General features: G+C 50.7%; 6 protein-coding genes across 6 annotated transcripts; 3 read left to right on the top strand and 3 right to left on the bottom strand.

Annotated features, from left to right (window-relative positions):
* Window positions 1–692: 692 nt before the first annotated feature.
* On the bottom strand, window positions 693–2,009 carry N0V96_004274 (uncharacterized protein; the record flags this gene model as incomplete). Its single annotated transcript, XM_053188337.2, has 4 exons — window positions 693–1,137; window positions 1,214–1,373; window positions 1,461–1,875; window positions 1,932–2,009. 4 exons carry the CDS (start codon window positions 2,007–2,009, stop codon window positions 693–695), a joined length of 1,098 nt encoding a protein of 365 aa, XP_053054299.1.
* Window positions 2,010–2,859: 850 nt separating this feature from the next.
* N0V96_004273 (uncharacterized protein) lies at window positions 2,860–3,999 on the top strand (the record flags this gene model as incomplete). Its single annotated transcript, XM_053188336.1, has 1 exon — window positions 2,860–3,999. The coding sequence occupies one exon, from the start codon at window positions 2,860–2,862 to the stop codon at window positions 3,997–3,999; it is 1,140 nt and encodes a 379-aa protein (XP_053054298.1).
* A 464-nt stretch (window positions 4,000–4,463) lies between these two features.
* RTA3_1 (Envelope glycoprotein gp160) lies at window positions 4,464–5,098 on the bottom strand (the record flags this gene model as incomplete). The annotated part of the gene is made up of 3 exons (XM_065757073.1): window positions 4,464–4,774; window positions 4,833–5,007; window positions 5,096–5,098. The coding sequence occupies 3 exons, from the start codon at window positions 5,096–5,098 to the stop codon at window positions 4,464–4,466; spliced, it is 489 nt and encodes a 162-aa protein (XP_065614286.1).
* A 1,770-nt stretch (window positions 5,099–6,868) lies between these two features.
* Window positions 6,869–7,270, top strand: N0V96_004271 (uncharacterized protein; the record flags this gene model as incomplete). The annotated part of the gene is made up of 1 exon (XM_053188335.1): window positions 6,869–7,270. The coding sequence occupies one exon, from the start codon at window positions 6,869–6,871 to the stop codon at window positions 7,268–7,270; it is 402 nt and encodes a 133-aa protein (XP_053054297.1).
* A 290-nt stretch (window positions 7,271–7,560) lies between these two features.
* N0V96_004270 (uncharacterized protein) lies at window positions 7,561–16,644 on the top strand (the record flags this gene model as incomplete). Its single annotated transcript, XM_065757072.1, has 8 exons — window positions 7,561–7,628; window positions 7,733–7,989; window positions 8,067–8,314; window positions 8,367–13,730; window positions 13,788–15,398; window positions 15,465–15,695; window positions 15,762–16,477; window positions 16,542–16,644. The coding sequence occupies 8 exons, from the start codon at window positions 7,561–7,563 to the stop codon at window positions 16,642–16,644; spliced, it is 8,598 nt and encodes a 2,865-aa protein (XP_065614285.1).
* Window positions 16,645–17,110: 466 nt separating this feature from the next.
* Window positions 17,111–17,908, bottom strand: N0V96_004269 (uncharacterized protein; the record flags this gene model as incomplete). The annotated part of the gene is made up of 1 exon (XM_053188333.2): window positions 17,111–17,908. The coding sequence occupies one exon, from the start codon at window positions 17,906–17,908 to the stop codon at window positions 17,111–17,113; it is 798 nt and encodes a 265-aa protein (XP_053054295.2).
* Between the last annotated feature and the right edge of the window lie 2,017 nt (window positions 17,909–19,925).

Raw genomic sequence — 19,925 nt, 5'->3', positions numbered from 1 at the left:
CCTGTTTTGAAAGTCACAAGCAAGCGGGGACGTTCATAAGCGGCGAGTCCGTAAAGGTCCCACATAATAACCATGAACACTCTATTTTACTTTCACCGGCTGCCCTGTTGATCTCTAATTGTCTCTTATCGGGGCTGGGTAGACTTGCCCAATTTCGTTGTAAAAGGCATGTCCATTGATGAGATTGATAGATGCATGGAAGAGATGGTAAAAAAGGAGATAATTTTGAAGGCCTTTTGGTATGTAGATCAGTAATCCCATAAATATCAAGGCCAGACCGACACTTTTGGCCCGGCGATGCGGCCGGGTAACCGGCGTCAACTGAATGAGTCGTAAATGGCGCTGCAATTTCTGTATGACCACGGTCTCTGCCTGCAAGTGTCGAGGACACATAATAGCGTTGCATAAAAACTTCGGAACATACGGCCTTAATGGCAATCTCTTACAAATTTGCGTCTCTGACTAATAAGTATAATTACTTTATGTAATTCAAGTATTCTAATCACACGATCAAAAATGCAGTTTCTACGGGTCTTTTACTCTGCTGGAAAGAGGAAGCCGGTCAATCAAACACCCGATCACATAGATACCTAAGGTAGCTTCAACAAGACTCAAGTCGCGAAGTCATTCGCTGTTTTGCAAATCTTGATTTTAGATAGGTCAGACTCAATTCTCAAAGTAAGGTGCATGTACTAGTAGGCATTCTGCATGATCATCTTTATCAAGTCCAGATCTTCCCGAGCATCCACGGCCGAGGTTTTTGGGGTAGTCTTCTTCGTCACACAAGAGTGAAAGTCCAAGAACTCAAGCGTGAAGGGGTCCTCATACGTTTTCCTGACAACTGTCTCTTGGTAACCATCACCTTTGGCAGTCTCGATCTTCTCCCTGATGGTCATGGTAATAGGAAGTCCCTTAACGTACGGAGTATCGTAGTCAACGCGTACAATCTTCTCTCGCGAGTAGATCTCGATGTGGGCATCAAACCTGGGTACGTCGATGATACCCGACTCGTACATGACCGGAAAGCCCTCGTATTGGAACAACACGTTCCAGATGGGCAGCCCCAGGGAGGCACCCACAACTCGTGAGGGCATGCCGACCATCTCGCGCAAAGCAGAGAAGTCATGTACTCCGAGTCTATCGGATAGACGTGATGGGTCAGCGAGAAGAAAACTCTCTTTTTAGGTCAGCTCTGCCTAGGGATGTGACCTACCCTGTGAACAACCTGAACATCGTCATTGACTCTGGCGTTGGCTCAACTCCGATTTCCTTGATGAGCGCTGTTTTGACCATCTCTTCTTCGGTAGACTTCATCTCTGCCGTATCTTGCTCCGGGTAGTCGGTGTATTTCTTGGGAAATGTGCCAGACTGGTCTACAAAGAGCTATTTTGCCCAATTATATCTGCAGTATCTATTGTCAGCTTGGTCTCTAACCTTCAATATATTGAACAGTAACATACCCCTGACGCGAATGTAGTCAATCTTTTCCATCCCTCCCACTTCCTTCACAGCATCGAGGAAAGATTCGGCATACCGTCTCTGATATCCTACAAAGACTTTGGCCTCCGAGATCTGCTCCGCCGCGATGATGGCATCAAGGTCGCGGTAGTTCAGTGCAAGCGGCTTCTCCACGAACACATACTTGTTGTGCTGAAGAGCTAGGATCGCTTGTGAAGGATGGAATGCGTTGACGTTGCAGATGACCACAACATCCGTTTCAGGAGAGGTGATCAACTCTTCAGCATTCAACGTCGTCTTGGGTGACCCGCCAGCGACCTTTTTCACGCAGAGGTCAAGGGCTTGCTGAGAGACATCGGAGATATAAGTGATCTCGAAATGGGTCGACAGACTGTTCAGCACAAGAATATGGGACACCTGTATTGGTGAACTATCAGTGTCTGCGGAAACGTGAGTTCGGGTGTACGACAAACCTGCGCAAGCTCTCCCAAACCAATGACTCCGACCTTGAAAACCTGGCCGAGCTTTTTCCCGTTTGTTGCTCCGACCATCTTATGAGGCGACGAAAGAGCTAGATCGAAGGGTTTACTGCAGGCGGACAGATCGAAGCTGGGTTGTTTTGGTCTTTAGACTTCTCATCATAGGGACAAGTCATACAATCTCTAACAACATATAAGCGACACAATCAATCAAAAGTGTTTCCTTGATTTCGAAGACACAATGTTTAGGCCCAGCTCTCCTGGCGGCTGTCGGGGACTTGGAGCCTCGCCCCAAGTTTCCGAAGGATTGCGCGTCGCGGCCGCCATTATCCGAAGGATCAGAGAAAGATAAATCTACTTCCGTCCCCGGGCAAGCGGACCGTCTGATGCAATCACATAAACATCCCGAAAAAGGCCAAAACGGCGTGACGGACCAAAGATCTTTTTCATTCTACGCGCGCCGGAAGCTGCATTGTGACGGCGCCTACGGCTTTGTGGTACCTTACATAGAGCCTTTTCGCGCTTCTACCGGAACGGCAAGTGTTGCATCTTACATCAGCTACGCACCCTCAGATATGCAGAACCTCCATATCCGGTCAAATCCTACGACTGAGGGGCGCGCCACCATCTTGAAGTAGGCGGCCCGTTGTCTCCGGCCCCTGAACCTGAGGCGTCCCGTCTGGAAAACGGGAAGGATCGCGAAGGATCGCGAAGGCTAAAGTCGAAATCATCAGCCTACATGGACCCTGAAGATACAGCCGGAAGGATTGGCGGGGCTTGCATGATACTTCGACTTTCCTTTTTTCGTTGGCGACCACGGCTATCAAGCTAGATGGGTCTGGTGAAGAATGCCCCTTCTCTAAGCCCCTCACATCAGTACCGACGAACAATCTCTTTTTTTTCAAACATACACGTTCTCAATATGTCTGAAGTCAACGGAATACCTCAAACCTGGCGAGTCTACCTGTACGGTGCTGGCTCAATTGCATGGCGACATGGCGTCGCGGCGGAAAGCCTCGGCGATGATGTTCAGCTGTTTGCTGCAGACCCCTCAAAAGATGCTCGAAAAGCGCTGCTCGCCAAATTCCCCAAAGCAACAGTCTATGAAGATGCAGAGGAAATGCTCGCCAGCTCTCCAGGGCAAGAGCGCGACATAGTCGTGGTAGCCGTGCCTCCATTCCTGCATCACGCAGCAACACTACGCGCGTTTCGATCCAATCGCCATGTTCTCTGCGAAAAGCCGCTGGCCACATCCAACAAGGAGATGGCCGAAATGCTAGCCGCCAGTGATGAGGCCAACCGAGTCTTTGGAGAGTGCAGCTTTCGGTATCTGGGAAACAAAGCTTTGGATCGCGCCCGTAGTTTGATCGAGACGGGAGGGGTAGGGTCCATCTATCATGCTCGCTTCATCAACCGCCAGCCTAGAGCTCGCGCGGGAATCGAGTATCAACCATCGAGCAGATGGTTCCTGGAAAAGGAGAAGTCTGGTGGCGGTATCGTATTCGACTGGGGCGTCTACGATATCACTATGTTCTTCGACGTACTCCGTCCTGTTGCTGCCACGGTCAACCATGCTTGGCTGGCCACGCCAACTACCGGTGCTGACCCGTCAGGGACGTCCATCTCTGTTGAGACACATGCTGGCGCGTCTCTGACTCTGAAGCTTCAGGACGGCACTGTCATCCCATTCTACTGGGAGCGAGCAAGCGGCTTCCATGGAGATGCCCAGGTCGCTCTAAATATCGACGGCACAGCTGGCGGCCTGACGTGGGAATGGGTCCCTACTTTTGACTACAAGGATGAAGTCGACGAGTTAGAGCAAGGCTTCAAGCTAATGCACTATGTCGATCACAATGGAAAAGTCGAGGCTAGGGAGGAGAAGTTTCCTGCTTTCGGTTGGGAGGATGCGAATCAACGCCCATTGCTTTCCTTCGTCGACTTGATCGAGGGACGTGATAGTGTTGCTCTATCCAGGAGCAGGCTTGAGTTCAACTTTGATGTCGTATCGGCTATCTACAAGTGTGCCTCCGAAGGCAAGCCCGTTCATGTCCAGATGAAGTAAAACCATGGGGTCGGAAAGATGTAATTAATACTATTCTTCAATACCAAACAACTGCGAACACTTAGTTAAGAGACCTATAATTGAACAACGTCCTGCCAGACCTCGCAGTAGTAAGCAGGGTGGAAAAACACCATATGACTGAGATCAAGGGGCCGTCACTGGCGAAGAGTGTGGCGAAGTACATTATTCCAATGGAGTAATCAGTCAGATATATGGTTGAAGATCTGGCACAAATAGGAAGATGCTACCAAGACTCAGGGAAGCTTTGAGACTTTATGTACTGTTAGATCACGATGAGAGGCCACAAACAACGGGATGTGACTAGTCATCGCAGGTATGTTTTTCAGCATTTTATTGCGAGAAGTTTCTATGTATTCTGTGTAGATATTGGATCCTTCATAGATTTCGTTAACTCCCCTTTGCGATTTGAAAACGTGGCGATTTCACAAATCATTCAGGTAGGCTTAAAACCTCTCCGCAGACGTCTCCGGTGCAGCCTTTTCGCTGCTACCAGGCGTAATAGTTTGTGAAGTTTCCTCCTGATTGAACTTCGACTTTGAAGCACGGAAGCGGAATTTAGCCTCGTTCCATCTTTTTCCGAAGCCATAGCCTGGATGGAAAATAGTCAAGCACGAGCATGCTAGTATGATCATGGTTCCATCTAGAATCATGAACTCAACCTCTTGGTTGGCAAGCTTTCCGCCAAAACCCTCGCTGAGCTCGACAGAACGGAAGACAGTTCGTATAAACAAGAACGCTGTTGCGCCAAAGAGTGCTTCGAGATTGATTAGCATCGTAGATCCTGTGATATTGAGCTAGGCCAGAAGACCTACCGAACAGAAACAATTTGTATCGCTTGCTGTTGACCAGATCGGTAAATTCTGGATTTCGCATTTCTGGATTCTTCTTCACGCGCCAGAGAAATTCGAGGCTGCAGGCAGTGAATGCAAATAGACAAGCAACCTGAATAGACAGGCCGGCGACAAGAATGTTTGTTCCTACATCGATCTGGAAGCGCCAAAATGTTAGTAATGGAGGCCAGAAGAAGTCGAAGGATAATTGACATAGCAGAAGCGGGTCAAGAGTGAATGCTTACCATGTGCGGGTTATCCAAAGGCGTAGATGCAGCAATTCCTCCACCGACGGCTTGCACAACAAGACTAACAATATCGCATCCCAAGAAAAATGTCGTGTACGAGCGAGGCTTGATCCGGCTAATAGCTTCCCCGTTGATCACAACGATGCGCCCCAGAGTCAGATAGATGGCTGCCGCGATGAAGACGGGACCGATAGTCAAAGTAATGAGGTACCACAAGAAGTAGTCTCTGCTGAAGGGATTCCCATTCAAGAGGACCCTAGCGATGTATCCAACGGTCTCTGTCAACAAGCCGAGGCAAATAGCTATCATGAAGCCCCTTGTTTTGTGCTTTATACCTAGAAAGATTTGACCGCATGCGAGCAGGGCCATAATTACCAGAAAGAGAACATTTCCGGCAACACTCGGTCGGTAGCGGACGAAGCCCCATTGTTCAACGGAGCATGTGTCCAGAGTGCAGACGAATCCTGGAATGTAGCCTTCGGGGGCCGACATTGTGAACCGAGCTTTGTGGAGATATCTGACCTTTGGTAGCCTTTGGCGAGGATGGGTTACTTCAACCTGTAGAGAAAGTGGAGGATCCTCGACTCGACGTATTTAAAGCTATCGACAAGTTGAGGGCTCAAGGAAATGCAAAAGGGGACTGGCGATACCGGTGGATTGGTAAATTGGCCCAACGCGTCTCTTGGCCCAACCCCATGGTTGGTCAACCCTTTACTTTGTTCAATAAACGATTGGATGACAGGTGAGACAAACATAACGGCTGAGATTCCCTTGGTTCCGAACTCTAACCCAAGACTGTAGTAGGTGTATGCAAGTCGGCCCGAGACGCCTTGTGGATAATTGGGATGTAAGATTGGTGGCGCGGGGTATTCTGGCTAAATCGAATCACCCCCATGGGGGCCAGCCAGGAATCCCACGGATCTTCGTGCCGAAAAGCTTACCACCTTTATATAAGTAAGCTGTGCTGTGCCGCGTGGCTGCGGCGCCTAGCTAGCCGAGCCGCACACAACTTGGCGAAGGCTTCACAGACGCCATATTGAGATTGTGTAGATGCAGCTCATACATCCGTCACCCCATTTGGACCATACATCCTGCCGTTTTGGCGCAATACCACGAGAAAGGCGCGAAATGGCAGATATCGGGATCTTCGGGATCAAGCCACGGCGGCAGGACTTGCTATCACATCGAAGGATCCCCTGAATCCTTCAAAACATGCATCTCCCATCAGGCAACAACCCGGCATTCTTATCTTGGACTTATCATACGGCCTGGGCCGCGAAGGATCGCGAGTCTTCCAAAAGCGGTTTTGCACTTTGGTTCAGAACCTGCCGTGCGAGGCACAGCGAGCCGCCCAAAGCCGCGTTACCGATTCGGCAGTAGGCTGTCAGCTACAACCTTCATCTCCTGAACATCGATATCTGTGACACACGAGCCTTATCTTCAGGGCCGTAGGATTCGTCATCGTAGAGGGACCGCCAAATCTTGTTCCGATTAGCGCTCATGATCCTGCTGCCTCCTGATATTCCAGCCTGGAAACCGAGATCCCAAGTGCTCCGTGTTACTGAGGATGCCTCCATGTAGGATCGAACGATGAGCGGATATTGATTTCGATTAAATATCAGTTACCCCATGCACAGGAAATTGGATTGTATGAGATTCTGAAGCTCAAAAGCCCAGAGGAGCTACCCAAACTCTCGCTTGCCGCCATCTCTCCGTCAAAATTCTTGTTGAAACATACCCCTTGAGGCTGTTCTTGTTTCATTCACAAACATGACGGAGCCATCACCTAGTCCAATTGCCATCATTGGCATGGCATGCCGTCTGCCTGGTGGTTCGGATAACCCTTCCAAGCTCTGGAATATGCTTTCAGAGGGTCGAAGTGGCTGGCGTGAGATCCCCAAAGATAGATGGAACAAAGATGCGTTCTATCACCCTGACCCCGAGGCAAAAGAGGCTGTTAACTTCAAGGGCCTTTACTTCTTGGACCAAGACATTACTGCCTTTGACGCACGTTTCTTTAACGTACACCCTCATGAAGCCCACTGCCTCGACCCACAGCAGCGCATCTTGCTGGAGACGACATATGAAGCTCTTGAGAACGCTGGGCAAACTATTGCTGGTATCAAGGGATCCGATACTTCTGTACACGTCGGAGCTTATGCTACTGAGTAAGTTCTTATTACTTGCTGGAGCGAGAATGCCCCCAGGGAAAATATTCGCTCAGGCTGGAAGTACCTTTGGTCTAACGCGTGCACTCATGTAGCTTCGAACGAATGGGCTACAAGGATACGGCAAGGACGCCCAAAGCCCATATGATCGGCACAGGAATTGCAATTCTCTCTAATAGGATTTCCTATGTCTTTGATCTTAATGGCCCATCCAGCACAGTCGACACTGGGTGCTCAGGAAGTATGGTAGCCTTGCATCAAGCATGCCATGGGCTCCGAGCCAGAGAATCAAAGATGGCTATCGTCGCCGGTACCCAACTCGTCCTTACCCCTGATCAGATTATACCTATGAGCAGTGTCGGGTATGTTTCAACCCTTTTACATCTGTGATTTGGAATTTGAACAAGAGCTGACGAGGTGGACATAGCATGACTAATCCAGATGGTAAATGCTACGTCTTTGATAGCCGCGGCGCTGGCTACGCAAGAGGAGAAGGAGTTGTCACTCTTATTCTTAAGCGTCTTGATGATGCTGTCAAAGACGGTGATCGGGTTCATGCCCTCGTCCGGAACTCTGGGCTAAACCAGGACGGCAAGACAGTCGGCCTTACGCTGCCCAATCCCATTGCCCAGGCGAATCTTATGCGCCTCGTCTACAAAAATGCCGGGCTAAACCCAGCAGATACTGTATATGTCGAGGCTCACGGCACTGGAACTCAAGCTGGTATGGGATTCTCACTTTTTCCTCAGATCTACTTTCACATCCCTCTGCTTTTCATCACATGTATCTACCGAAAGAAGACCCTAACAACGAAGCAGGTGATAGCGCAGAGATATCGTCCATTGCGGAAGTCTTCTGCCGCGAAGGCCAACGCGAGAACGGTCTGTATGTTGGTTCTATCAAGTCAAACATTGGCCATCTGGAGGCTTCCAGTGGTGTCGCAGGATTACTCAAAGCCATTCTGATCTTGAAGCATGGCGCAATCCCGCCTAACATTGACTTCATCGAGCCGAAGCCTACACTACATCTAGAAGAGCGCAAAATCAAGGTATGAAACATCCTTCCCGACCATTTAGACTGTTGCTGACTATGATATGAAGATTGCTACTGAAATGGTTCCACTCCCTGAGTCTACTGGCCCCCGCCGTGTGTCTGTTAACTCCTTTGGCTACGGTGGAACAAATGCCCACGTCATCCTGGAAGCTCCAGCCAGCTACGAGAAAGCGGACAGAGTACCGGCTCCACCGAAGTCAAATGGCAAAAATGGGCATACCAACGGGCATACCAATGGACATGCAAATGGACACACCAATGGGCATGACACGAAAGAAAACGGCACGAACGGATATACGGAGGTGCAGGAGATCCCGTCCCCTGATCATGGAATCAACGGACCAAACGGGACCAACGGGACTCACGGGACTAATGGACATAACGGTCTCAACGGCAAGACCAGAGACCATGCCGAAGAGGTCGTCTCTGGTACTCCCAACGGGAGGACCTTGCCCATTCCCAAGCTTTTCGTCCTGTCAGCTCGATCAGAGACATCTTTGCAGGCCATGGTGGCCAATCTACAAGGATGGGTTTCTTCTCATGACGATGCCTCCTCACTGTCTAATCTTGCCTATACTCTGTCGTCCCGCAGATCAGAGCTGCAGTTTCGATTCAGTGTCGCAGCGGCCAGCCATGACGAGCTCATCAACCTTCTCGGACAGAAGCCCCGCATCACCAAGGCAGCGTCAAACTTCCGCTCTGTGTTCCTATTTACGGGACAGGGAGCCCAATGGCACGCTATGGGACGCGAGCTCACCAGGAAGAATCTGGTGTTTAGAAAGTCAATGCTCCAGTCGGAGAAGATCCTGAAGGATCTTGGAGCTGACTGGAGTCTAATCGAAGAGCTTTCTAGAGACGAAGACAACTCGCGAGTTGGGCAGGCTGAGATCTCCCAGCCCTCTACCACAGCAATTCAAATTGCATTGGTCGATCTTCTCAAGAGCTATCAAATCCTCCCCAATCTTGTTCTCGGACATAGCAGTGGTGAAATAGCCGCTGGTTATGCTGCTGAGGCCCTGGACCACGAAACAGCGCTCGAGATATCGTACAGGCGCGGTTTCATGTCACAGGCATGCGCGCGTGTCATTTCGGCCAGAGGCGCGATGATGGCTGTTGGCTTGGGCGAAGTCGATGTCAAGAAATACGTCGAGCAGACGAAGACTGGACTCATCTGCGTCGCATGTATCAACTCCCCTGTCAGCACAACCATTTCTGGAGACGAGACTGCCATCGATGAGCTTAAACAGATCCTTGACGAAGAGTCCATATTCAACCGCAAGTTGAAGGTGGACACGGCCTACCACTCCCATCACATGAAGAAGGTCGCAGCCGAATATCTCGAGTCCATCGCGCACATCAAAGCGCACACTCCGAACCCTGCCATCAAATTCTACTCTTCTGTTGCCGTTGCACACAAAACATCTGATTTCGATGCTAAGTACTGGGTCGACAACCTCGTGTCTCCAGTTCGCTTTGGGAACGCCTTGGAGCTCCTCTGTCGCACAGAACTCGTTGGCCTCGAGCCAGCGCCCCTCACCCTCTTCACCGAGGTTGGCCCACACGGTGCCCTGGCAGGTCCAGTCAGGCAGACTATCAAGGGGCTCAATTTGACCAGCTTCAAGTCCAGCTACCTGTCCACCCTTTCCCGAGGTCGTGATGCTGCGATCACTCTTCTTGAGACAGCTGGCAAGCTATTCGAGTTTGGATATCCGGTCTCGCTACAGGCGACTCTGGGAAAGAATCAATCTGCTATATTGGTTGATGATCTTGACCCGTATCCTTGGGACCACTCCACAAGCTTTCTCTACGAGTCGAAGCTTAGCAAGGAGCATCGCTTCCGCGCGCATCCACCACACGATCTTCTCGGTCTTCGGGTCCCGGGGACCACTAATCATGAACCCACTTGGCGCAACCTTCTAGGTGTAGGAAGCCTCCCGTGGCTGAGTGACCATGTAGTCGATGGCTTCGCCATTTTCCCTGCTTCTGGGTACCTCTCCATGGCTGTAGAGGCAGTGCGCCAGATAAGCGTCGACAGAAAGATTCAGGGTTTCATTTCTCAGATTCATCTGAAGAACGTGTCTTTCACGAAGTCGATCATGATCCCCGAGCGACGCACCGACGGACTCACATCTGATGTTGAAGTCCTTCTGACATTGCGACCCGCTAAAAGTCTGACCGATCGTACATGGGAGACATTCCGCATTATGGCTCTATCGCCAGAGGATGTGTGGCACGAGCACTGCACGGGACACATCATGGTTGAATGGGCGGCCAAGGAAGATGAAGTCGAGGGATTCCGTGAGGAGAAGATGGCAAACTCAATCGGCCTCGAGCATCTTCGGGAAATTATCGATGCTTGCAGCACCACGATTAGCGGCGAAGACCTTTACAAGAACTTCACCGATAACGGCAACGTCTATGGCCCTACCTTTGCCGGCATAGAGTCGGCGCAGATTGGCTCTCGCGGAGGCATCGCAGAGATCAAGATCCCTGATGTCAAGAGCATGATGCCTCGCAAACATCAGCAAGAGCATGTCATCCACCCAGCTTCGCTCGATACGGTCTTCCAACTCGGACTTCCACTGTACCGGAGGGATGTTGGTAATGGGCCCGTGATGCCTACAAGTATCGACGATCTGATTATCAACTGCAAACTCAGCAGTACACCCGGCACCAAATGGACCGTATGCTCTACCCTGGGCCAGAAAGGCTTCCGGTTCGCTAGCATTGACATCATGGTCTTCGAAGAAGTCACCAAGGGTGCGCCACTAGTGCCCGTGTTGGACATTCGAGGTGGCGCGCTTCGGGGCATCGGCGAAGCTCCAGTAGACGAGAATACTCTGCCATTCTCTCGCAAGATGAGCTATGCTCTCGAATGGCAACCTGACGTCGACCTCCTGGCTTCACTACAGCAAGGAGACGAGCTAAACCAGCTAGTCTCGTACCTTCAGCTTCTGGCCTTCAAGCAGCCACGCATGAAGATCCTGGATTTGAGTGCAGGATCTGAAGCAGACATAGCGCTGCCATTTCTCAAAGCGATTGATTGTCCGGAAGGATTGCTTCTTGATCGATATACTTATTGCAGCGCCGAAACCCACATTGAATCTTTGGATCAAGCCAAGGCGTCTCTCCGCCAATGGATTGATCGAGTCGATTTCAAGATGTTAGACAATTCAAACGATCTTACTCAGCAAGGTTTCCAAGAGGGATCTTACGACCTCATCATTGTTTCGCAGGCGGAGCATGGCTCTGCTAATGAGCCTCTGAGCAATTGGAGAAAGCTTCTGAAGCCTCGCGGCAGACTGGTCCTTTGCGCATCATCGGTCGAAGGTGAACATGATGACTCTCCTGCCCTGCCAGAGGTCGATTGGCATGCCCGATTGGAGCATCACAACTTCAAGGAGGTGAATTCTGATCAGCAGAACTCCATCGCAAGACCTGGCATGATCGTTGCCACAACCGTCGAAGAGCAGTCTTCGCCGACAGGAGATCTCCCTTCAATTCGTATCATCTCCCAGTCGCAGTCAGACCAGATTGGGTCTCTTGCAGATGCATTTGTGGCACACATGACCGCGCTAGGATTTTCTTGCTCTTTGGATGGCTTGTCATCTGAGCCAGTCAACGTCGATGCCATCCACCTTGTCCTTGACGATTCGGCAGGCCCGATTCTTGCTGCACCAAGCGCCGAGAAATTCGCCCAAATCGTCTCACTCGTCACTAAGGCGAAGAGCGTACTGTGGCTCAGCTGTCAGGAGAGCGGCGCCGAAACCCATAATCCCGCGAAGGGGATGATCACTGGCCTCGCTAGAGTCGTGCGACGCGAGAATTCGGCTATGCGTTTTGTCACTGTCGATGTACAAGACGACGTTCTGTTGACTCCGGAAGTTTTGGTGTCCCAGATCTCAGACATCATCAAAACGTCTTTTGCCACCCCCGTTAGCATCTCACGCTCCGACGAGGATGAATACAAATTCAGCAACGGCCAGCTTCTCATCCCTCGAGTTCATGTGGATGCCAAGTTCGATGACTGGGTCAAGAGGGCTATCTACGCTCAAGGAATGGAAACAGGGCCTTTCCAACAGGCGGATAGGCCCCTCAAGCTCGAGGTTGAGACACCGGGACTGCTCAGTAGTCTCCGTTTCGCCGACGACGAGACGCCATCGAAGCCTCTTCAACCGTTTGAAATAGAGCTCGAGGCTAGGGCGTACGGCGTCAACTTCAAGGATGTGTTCATCGCGATGGGACAGATGATACCGGGCGTCACCATGGCCGGTGAATGTGCCGGTGTTGTTCGCAAGGTGGGCTCTGCCATTGAGGGCAAGTTCCGCGTCGGCGATCGCGTCTGCGGAATCTTCGCGGAGCCCTTTTCTAGTCACCCAAGGATTGACGGGAACTTCAGCTGTCATCTTCCGGAGAGTATGACCTACTCCGTGGGCGCGTCAATCCCTGTCATCTTCTGCACCGCCTATCACTGCATCGTTGAGGTCGCTCGCCTCGAGCGTGGAGACACCATTCTGATCCATGCCGCTTCTGGTGGTGTCGGCCAAGCAGCTATTCAGCTTGCTCAGAATATCGGAGCTGAGATCTTCTGTACCGTGGGTAGCAGCGCAAAACGTCAACTGCTCATTGACACTTTCAATATCCCGCCAGACCACATCTTCTCGTCCAGGCTTCGGACATTCAAGCAAGGGATTCTGCGACTTACCCAGGGCAAGGGTGTCAGCTGCGTTTTAAATTCGTTGTCAGGCGAATCGCTCCATGACTCTTTTGCTGTTCTTGCACCCCTGGGGACCTTTGTCGAGATCGGGAAGTCTGATATTTATCGGAAGAACGAAATTAGCATGGTTCCCTTCGACAGTAGTGTTACGTTTGCTGCTGTAGACCTGACAGTCTTGGCCCGGCTCAAGCCGACGAAGATGCGAGAAACGCTCGATAAGGTAGTCTCATTGTTCGCAGAGGGCACCTTGAAGCCTGTGGCTCCCATAACGGCTATGCCCATGACCGATATTGAGGACGCTTTCCGTCTGATCCAGTCGAGAAAGCACACCGGAAAGGTCGTTCTCATTTGCGACGAGCAGACACAAGTCAAGTTGACGCTGGCACGTCCCCAACCTCTACGGTTAGATAAAAATGGCACCTATGTCATCTCTGGAGGCCTTGGAGACCTTGGGCGAAGGATCGCCAAGTTCTTAGCCACTCATGGTGCGGGACATGTAGCAACTCTATCTCGCCGCAAGCTGGAAGAGAAGGATCAACTTGCGTTCGAGGAAGAGTTGCGCGCCATTGGATCAGAACTTCATATCATCCGCTGTGATGTGACAGATGAAGAATCAGTGCAATCGGCCGCTACCGAATGTGCAGAGAGACTTCCTCCAGTGAGGGGAGTCATCCATGCAGGAATGGTCTTGAGGGTAAGTCTTATAGGTGCATTCTTGTTTTCTCGTACAGCACAGCTCACATTATTTCAGGACCATCCTTTTGAAATTATGTCTCACGACGATTACATAACCTCGATCAAGCCCAAGGTCCAAGGAACTCAGAATCTCGACAACGCTTTTGGTGCGTCCGACTCCCTCGATTTCTTCATCATGCTGTCATCCATCACAGCAATCCTTGGAAAATCTGGACAATCGAACTACGCAGTCGGTAACGCCTACCAAGATGCATTCGCACAGAGCAAAAAGGGATCGAGCTGCAGATATATCGCCTTGAACCTCGGGGCGGTCGACGGTTCCTTGGCCATCACCTCACTGCCTCCTGCGCAACAAGACGCTATGAGACGTGGCTCCGTTCTCATGTCGTTTGATGAAGTGTTCGCCGTTTTGACCTACGCTATGGGCGCACAGGCGAACGAGGATGATCTCCACCAGCTGATACTTGGCTTCGATCGAAAGTCGATGGAGGCGGTACATGATGAGATGGCTCTTGCGAATCCCATCTTCAGCCAGATTCCATACCTGGAGAAGGAGGGAGAGCCGACAAAGGAGGCTGCCACTGATGTCGGAAAGCTGCTTCAGCAGGCCTCCTCGCCCGAAGAAGTTAAGAGCATTGTGGTGAATGGCATTTGTCAGCGGTTTGCCATGTTCACTGCTGTACCAGTTGAAGAGATCAGTCCCGACGTTTCGATGGAGAGTTTCGGTCTCGACTCACTTGTTGCCATCGAGTTGAAGAACTTCCTCTCTCGCACTTTCCAGGCAACGCTTCAGACATCTGAGGTTCTCGACGCGGTCAATATTCTAAGTCTGGCCAAGGTCATCATCCTTAGGTCTAAGCTAGTACCCAAAGACACCGATCCGGCTGTCGTTGAGAATGAAGACATCGCAACACCCACAGCCGTGAAAGTCTCAGACTTGGCCATCGAAACTGCAGCACCAGATACCAACCATAACTTCCATTGTTGTCGAGCAATCAAGACGCTTCAAAAGATGCCTCTTGTTGACTTTGACGTCATGTTTGACGATTACTTGGAGAAGTCAAGAATGTTCTTTTCCGTCGAAGACTTCAAGACTATCGAGGACGATGTGGCCGAGTTCAGAAAGCCAGATAGCATTGGTCGGAAGTTCTACGGTCGTCTGTATGAGCAGGCCCACGACCCCGCCATCGAGAACTGGCAGGAGAAGTACTTCCTTCAGAGCATGTATCTGCAGAGGCGCATGCCACTCGCCCCGTTCAATAACTTCATGGCATTCCACCCTCTCGGAGACATGGGCCACACGCAAGCCGAGCGAGCAGCCATGATTGCGAGCATTGCCTTCCAAGCCAAGCAGGATCTCGAATTAGATCGATGGGAGCCCATGGCATACATGTTCACGGCAAACTGCACTGATCTTTGGCAGTACATCTTCAACACGGCTCGGCTGCCTGGCGTTCCGCTGGACCGGATGGCTAAATTCCCTGGGAACGACTACATGGCGGTGCTCTATCGCGGACACATCTACAAAGTTGAACTCGTGGATGGAGATCATAATGTTTCCATCGAAACATTGACCAAGACATTCAATGCTCTCTTGGCCCAGCAGGACCTCAACGACGACTGGACGAGCATCCTTGGCACCGACGACCGCACTTCATGGGCGGAGGTAAGTTCACTGCAGTCTATCTACGCACCGGTATGAGCGATCGTGAGACTAATTGGTCAATGACAGAGTCGACAAGCCCTGATCGAGCTTGATGATGTCAACAAAGAGACGATTGACATGGTAGAGGCTGCTGCTTTCCTCGTTTGTCTCGACGACACAGAGCCTGCGCATGCGGAGGAGAGAATCAACAACATGATGATGCTCAATGGTTTCAACCGGTGGGTTGACAAGTCCATCGCATTCGTGGTGTGCAAGAACGCAACTTCTGGCACATACGTCGAGCACACGATGATTGATGTAAGTTTGGTTGCATCCATCCCTTAACCATGCCATTTTGAAGCAAACCTTTCTAACCAATTGTAGGCGATGACTCTCTTCGCGATGCAAACTGCCATTGTCGAAGGCATCATGACTTATAAGCCACCCCGAGAGGTCAACGACCATACCAATGGCGTTATGTCCTCGCCCAGAGAGTTCACTTTGAAGACAACACCAGCGTTGGACGCGCGCATTCAACACGTGCGACAGCGTTTTGAGAACGACATCTCAAAGTTCGGCTACAGAGATATCGTGCTCTCCGACTTTGGGAAGGACATCCTCCTTGACCGTCATCTCCCTATCAAGGGTGTCTTCGACCTAATGGGTCTTCTCGCCAACTACTACTACTATGGCTACAACGCCCAATCCTGGGAGGCCATCTCCATGTCGCACTACCACAAGGGACGGCCTGACATCGTACAAGTCAACACGCCGATCACTGCGGACTTTTGCACCATCGCAGACGACGAAAGTGTGCCGGCTCGGAAACGCTTCGAGTTGATGGTTGAGGCTGCCAATGCTCGTAACCAGATCATCAAGGAGGCGTTCACGGGTCGGTGCTACCAGCGGACGCTTAGGGCCCTCGAGCTCTGCGCAGAGGAGGGCGAAGACCTGCCTGCTCTTTTCAAGAATCCAATCTATGAGCAGACAGTTGAGCCCAACCAGATGTTCTCGAATACCGATGGGCTATCTCCCGAGTCTTGCTTTATCATGCAAAACCCGAAGAGGTTCTGGATGACGTACTATGTTACTGATGGAGGGTGAGTGACGTTCTTACTGAAATAACGCCCATTTGGCAAAGGAAGCTAACATATTGGTCTTTAGGGCTCATTTCTCCGTGGTTACTGGTAAGGAAGAGGTTATTGCGTGGGCAGACTGTTTGCAACGTGCCTCTTTCGTGTTAAAGACGTTGATAGACGCAGCTTGAGGTGGATTGTGCGCTGATTTTGGCGTCTCATGTTTTCATTCGACACAAGTTGTGGTATTTCCGCTTGATTGATTGACATTATATGATTGATTATTTTCGCTAGCAACTTTGTACTGAATCTATACTATAATTTTTCGGGTTTGCTTCTGAATCACAACCCAAAGATACGAGTAGATTGTTTCTTTTGCTAAGGTAAATACTAAGAACACATCGTGGAGCTGGGTAAAGGCCTCCACGCTTCAGCCCAGCGCAGCCCCTATAGCCGCTGAAGCCTACTCCGCTAAAGACCTCCTGCAATACGATTGTTGACAAAGAACGATTTCAATATTGACATGATGTCTCCAGAACCAGTCAGTGATTCTAGCAGAACGATTGCATCTTCCCAACGATAAGTACATGAATAGCCTTCAAATTTCTATAGCCTGGCGCTGATTCTGCACAGGTACTCTAAGATGCTTATGTATCTCTATACAGTCTTCTCATTCCTTCCCTGATTTAATGGCACAGGTGCAACTGGGTCGCCAGTGTTGGCCCCCTGACCTGGCTGCACCCGATCGTCTGGAATCCATCGTCTCTGCATGCCAAAGCTAAGTAATAAGGAAGTACCAGCTACAACAATGGGTAAAATGAAGGCCCTAGAAATGGCAAAGCTGAATGCCTTCTGCACGAACGGCAAAACAGCTGCGGGAACCGCCTTCGCTAAGTCTGATGCACCAGCGTCTTGTATTGCTTTGACGTTGACCCCTCCCGGCGCCCCTGCGAGCCGACGGTAGAGCTCCTGGGAAAAGAGGTTGGAAGCGATGCTGAGTCCCACCGCACCACCCAGCAAGCGGTGGAATACGACCATGGCACATGCTGTCGGCATGTCGCTGTCCGGCAGAACGACCTGCACTGCGATGAAGGGGACCTGTTCCGCGAGCCCGATGCCAGCCCCGCTGAGGACCTGAAATCCGATCCACTGCCCCATCGACGACTCTCTATCGAGTCTCTGGAGGAGCACGCATCCTGCGATGAAGACGCTGGACCCGAGCCACATGAAGGGGACGTAGTAGCCCTTTGAGCTGACGCACGCTCCTGTGATAATGATGGCGATGCTGCACGGTATTCCGTACGCCAGGCAGCGGACGCCCGACGTCACCGCGTTGGTGCCCAGGACTGCTTGAAAGTAAAAGGCCAGGTAGTACATGTGCGTGTTGTGTGCCATGGACATTAGCATGTTGAAGGTGCAGCTGATGGCCACCGTTCGCTGCGAGAGAATTCGCATGGGGATAGTAGCCCTTGTTTCGTGGGGTTGCCCCGTCAGCTCATGGTAAAGACAGCTGTTTAGATATCATCTGTTGGTTTTTACTCACTCTTCTTTCTTCCTTGCCTGCAAGACCCCAAAAGCTGTGATGAAAATTCCAAACACCACGAGGCAGACGTAAACCCTGGGGTCAGACCACGGATACTTGGTCCCGCCCCATTGAAGAGCAAAAAACAGGGTAATTAAGCCGACGATGAGGAGGAATCCGCCCAGTAGATCGAGTTTCTTTAACTTTTCGCGCAATGAGAGTCGACCATGTATCGGTGTTCTCGTCTTCAATATTTTGTATGCGATTCCAAACGTCACCGCCCCAAACGCTAGGCAGATAGTTAGGGGGTTTCTTGGGATTTCCTTTCTTCATTACTCACGTAAATTGATCCTGTTGAACATCAGAATGTTGTCAGAGGAGATGATAAGAGGACGCCATACCAGAAGCAGAACCTCCAGGTTAGTCGAGGAGTGTCTGTGATGAGTCCTCCCAGAGTCGGACCCAGAACTCCTGCAACGCCGTACATGCTTGTGACTAAGGCCATTCCGAACGGCCTAGCTCGTAGAGGAACCGATCTGCCATAGACCGACAGACTCCCGCAAAGCAGGCCAGCGGCTCCAATACCAGATATCACTCTTCCGGTAATCAATGCTGCAGAATTTGGCGAGGCAGCGCATAGAATCGAGCCCGCCTCGACTTCAGGAAATCATAGAGCGATTTAGTAACTTTATCAGAGGTCATGAAAGCTACGAATTCGACTTACAAATGATGACGGAGGTCAGATACAGAATCCGGGCGTTGAATAAGGTGTACAAGCGACCAAATGTAGGCTGGAATGCCATTTCTGTGAAGAGGTACGCACTTCCGTACCATGGCACGTCGTTGAGTCGATGAAAATCGCTGGTTATCTTGGGGATTGCCGTGGCTGGCATTGGTGAGCATCAAAATGTCTAAAATCTAGGGAAATTATAAAAGCTTACCAAGTATACTGCCATCTATGGCTATCATGAAGGTTGCAATGGTGAACACTGTTGATAACAGAGCCAGTTCTCGTGGTGTCGCATATTGATGAGTCTGCGACTCGTCAGAGTCTTCGCCAGTCGTCATCTCATTTACATCATTTCTCTGGCTTCCAGGTTTCTCCTGAGGATTTTCTGTCTTCTCTTTGAAATCATTGTTAACAACATGTTCATGAGTATTGCTTGTTTGACTGTCGCCATTCAATGGAGGCGGGATGTAAATCTCCAAGGTATCTCTCGTATCAGCTTCCATGTTCCTCGTATGAACTCAGCAGCGGCCCAAATATTCCACGACTTAAGGAATTCCAATTACTCTGAAGAAGGAGAGAAAATTGCAATCAAAAGATTGTTCGGGGCTCATCTGGTTGTCAGTCATAATGCAAAATTCCCAGAGACATGACTGACGTCCCATTCGGGACGTTGATGAACCTCGTCTTGCCGAAAGGGTCTTTGGTTCCTACAGCTGTCCCGCGGCTGACTGCATTCAGTAATAAGATACACACCGGAACTAGCGCGTGCAATCCTGCGGCACCCCGCGTAAGGCTACGGCGAGAATCCTTCAGGAGTAATCCTGCGGAAACTACGGGAACGGTACCGTCGGTCCAGGAGGGCACGCTGATTGCCGTCTCGCAGCCTATAGCCTGAAATCAGCCCTTCGGTTCGCTGTTCCGTGCCATCCACAACAAAAGTGTTGAATGAGAAGCATCGCTTACTAGTTGATTTGATGAGAACAATACGTGCTATGGTCATTGGTTGGTCATCCACAAAGCCTCTTGGTGTGGTGCTGCTTGCCGCCTTGCTGCGCCCTTGTACACCGAAGGATCGGGCACAACTGCACGAGGACTCTACCTTGGCGTTCTCGTCATTATTGACACCAAACCGAGTACTATCACCGCGTCAGAGATAGATAAAGCATGCAGAGAGAGCTTTTCGAATTGATTACCTATGCTTCCAAAGGCTCGTGGTTGGC

The sequence above is a fragment of the Colletotrichum fioriniae genome (genome assembly GCF_027942845.1).
Source record: "Colletotrichum fioriniae strain IMI 355084 chromosome Unknown scaffold_4, whole genome shotgun sequence".
In the NCBI taxonomy this organism is placed as follows: domain Eukaryota; kingdom Fungi; phylum Ascomycota; class Sordariomycetes; order Glomerellales; family Glomerellaceae; genus Colletotrichum; species Colletotrichum fioriniae.
The sequence above is the reverse complement of the archived record's forward strand: the minus strand, read 5'-3'. Positions and strand labels throughout refer to the sequence as shown.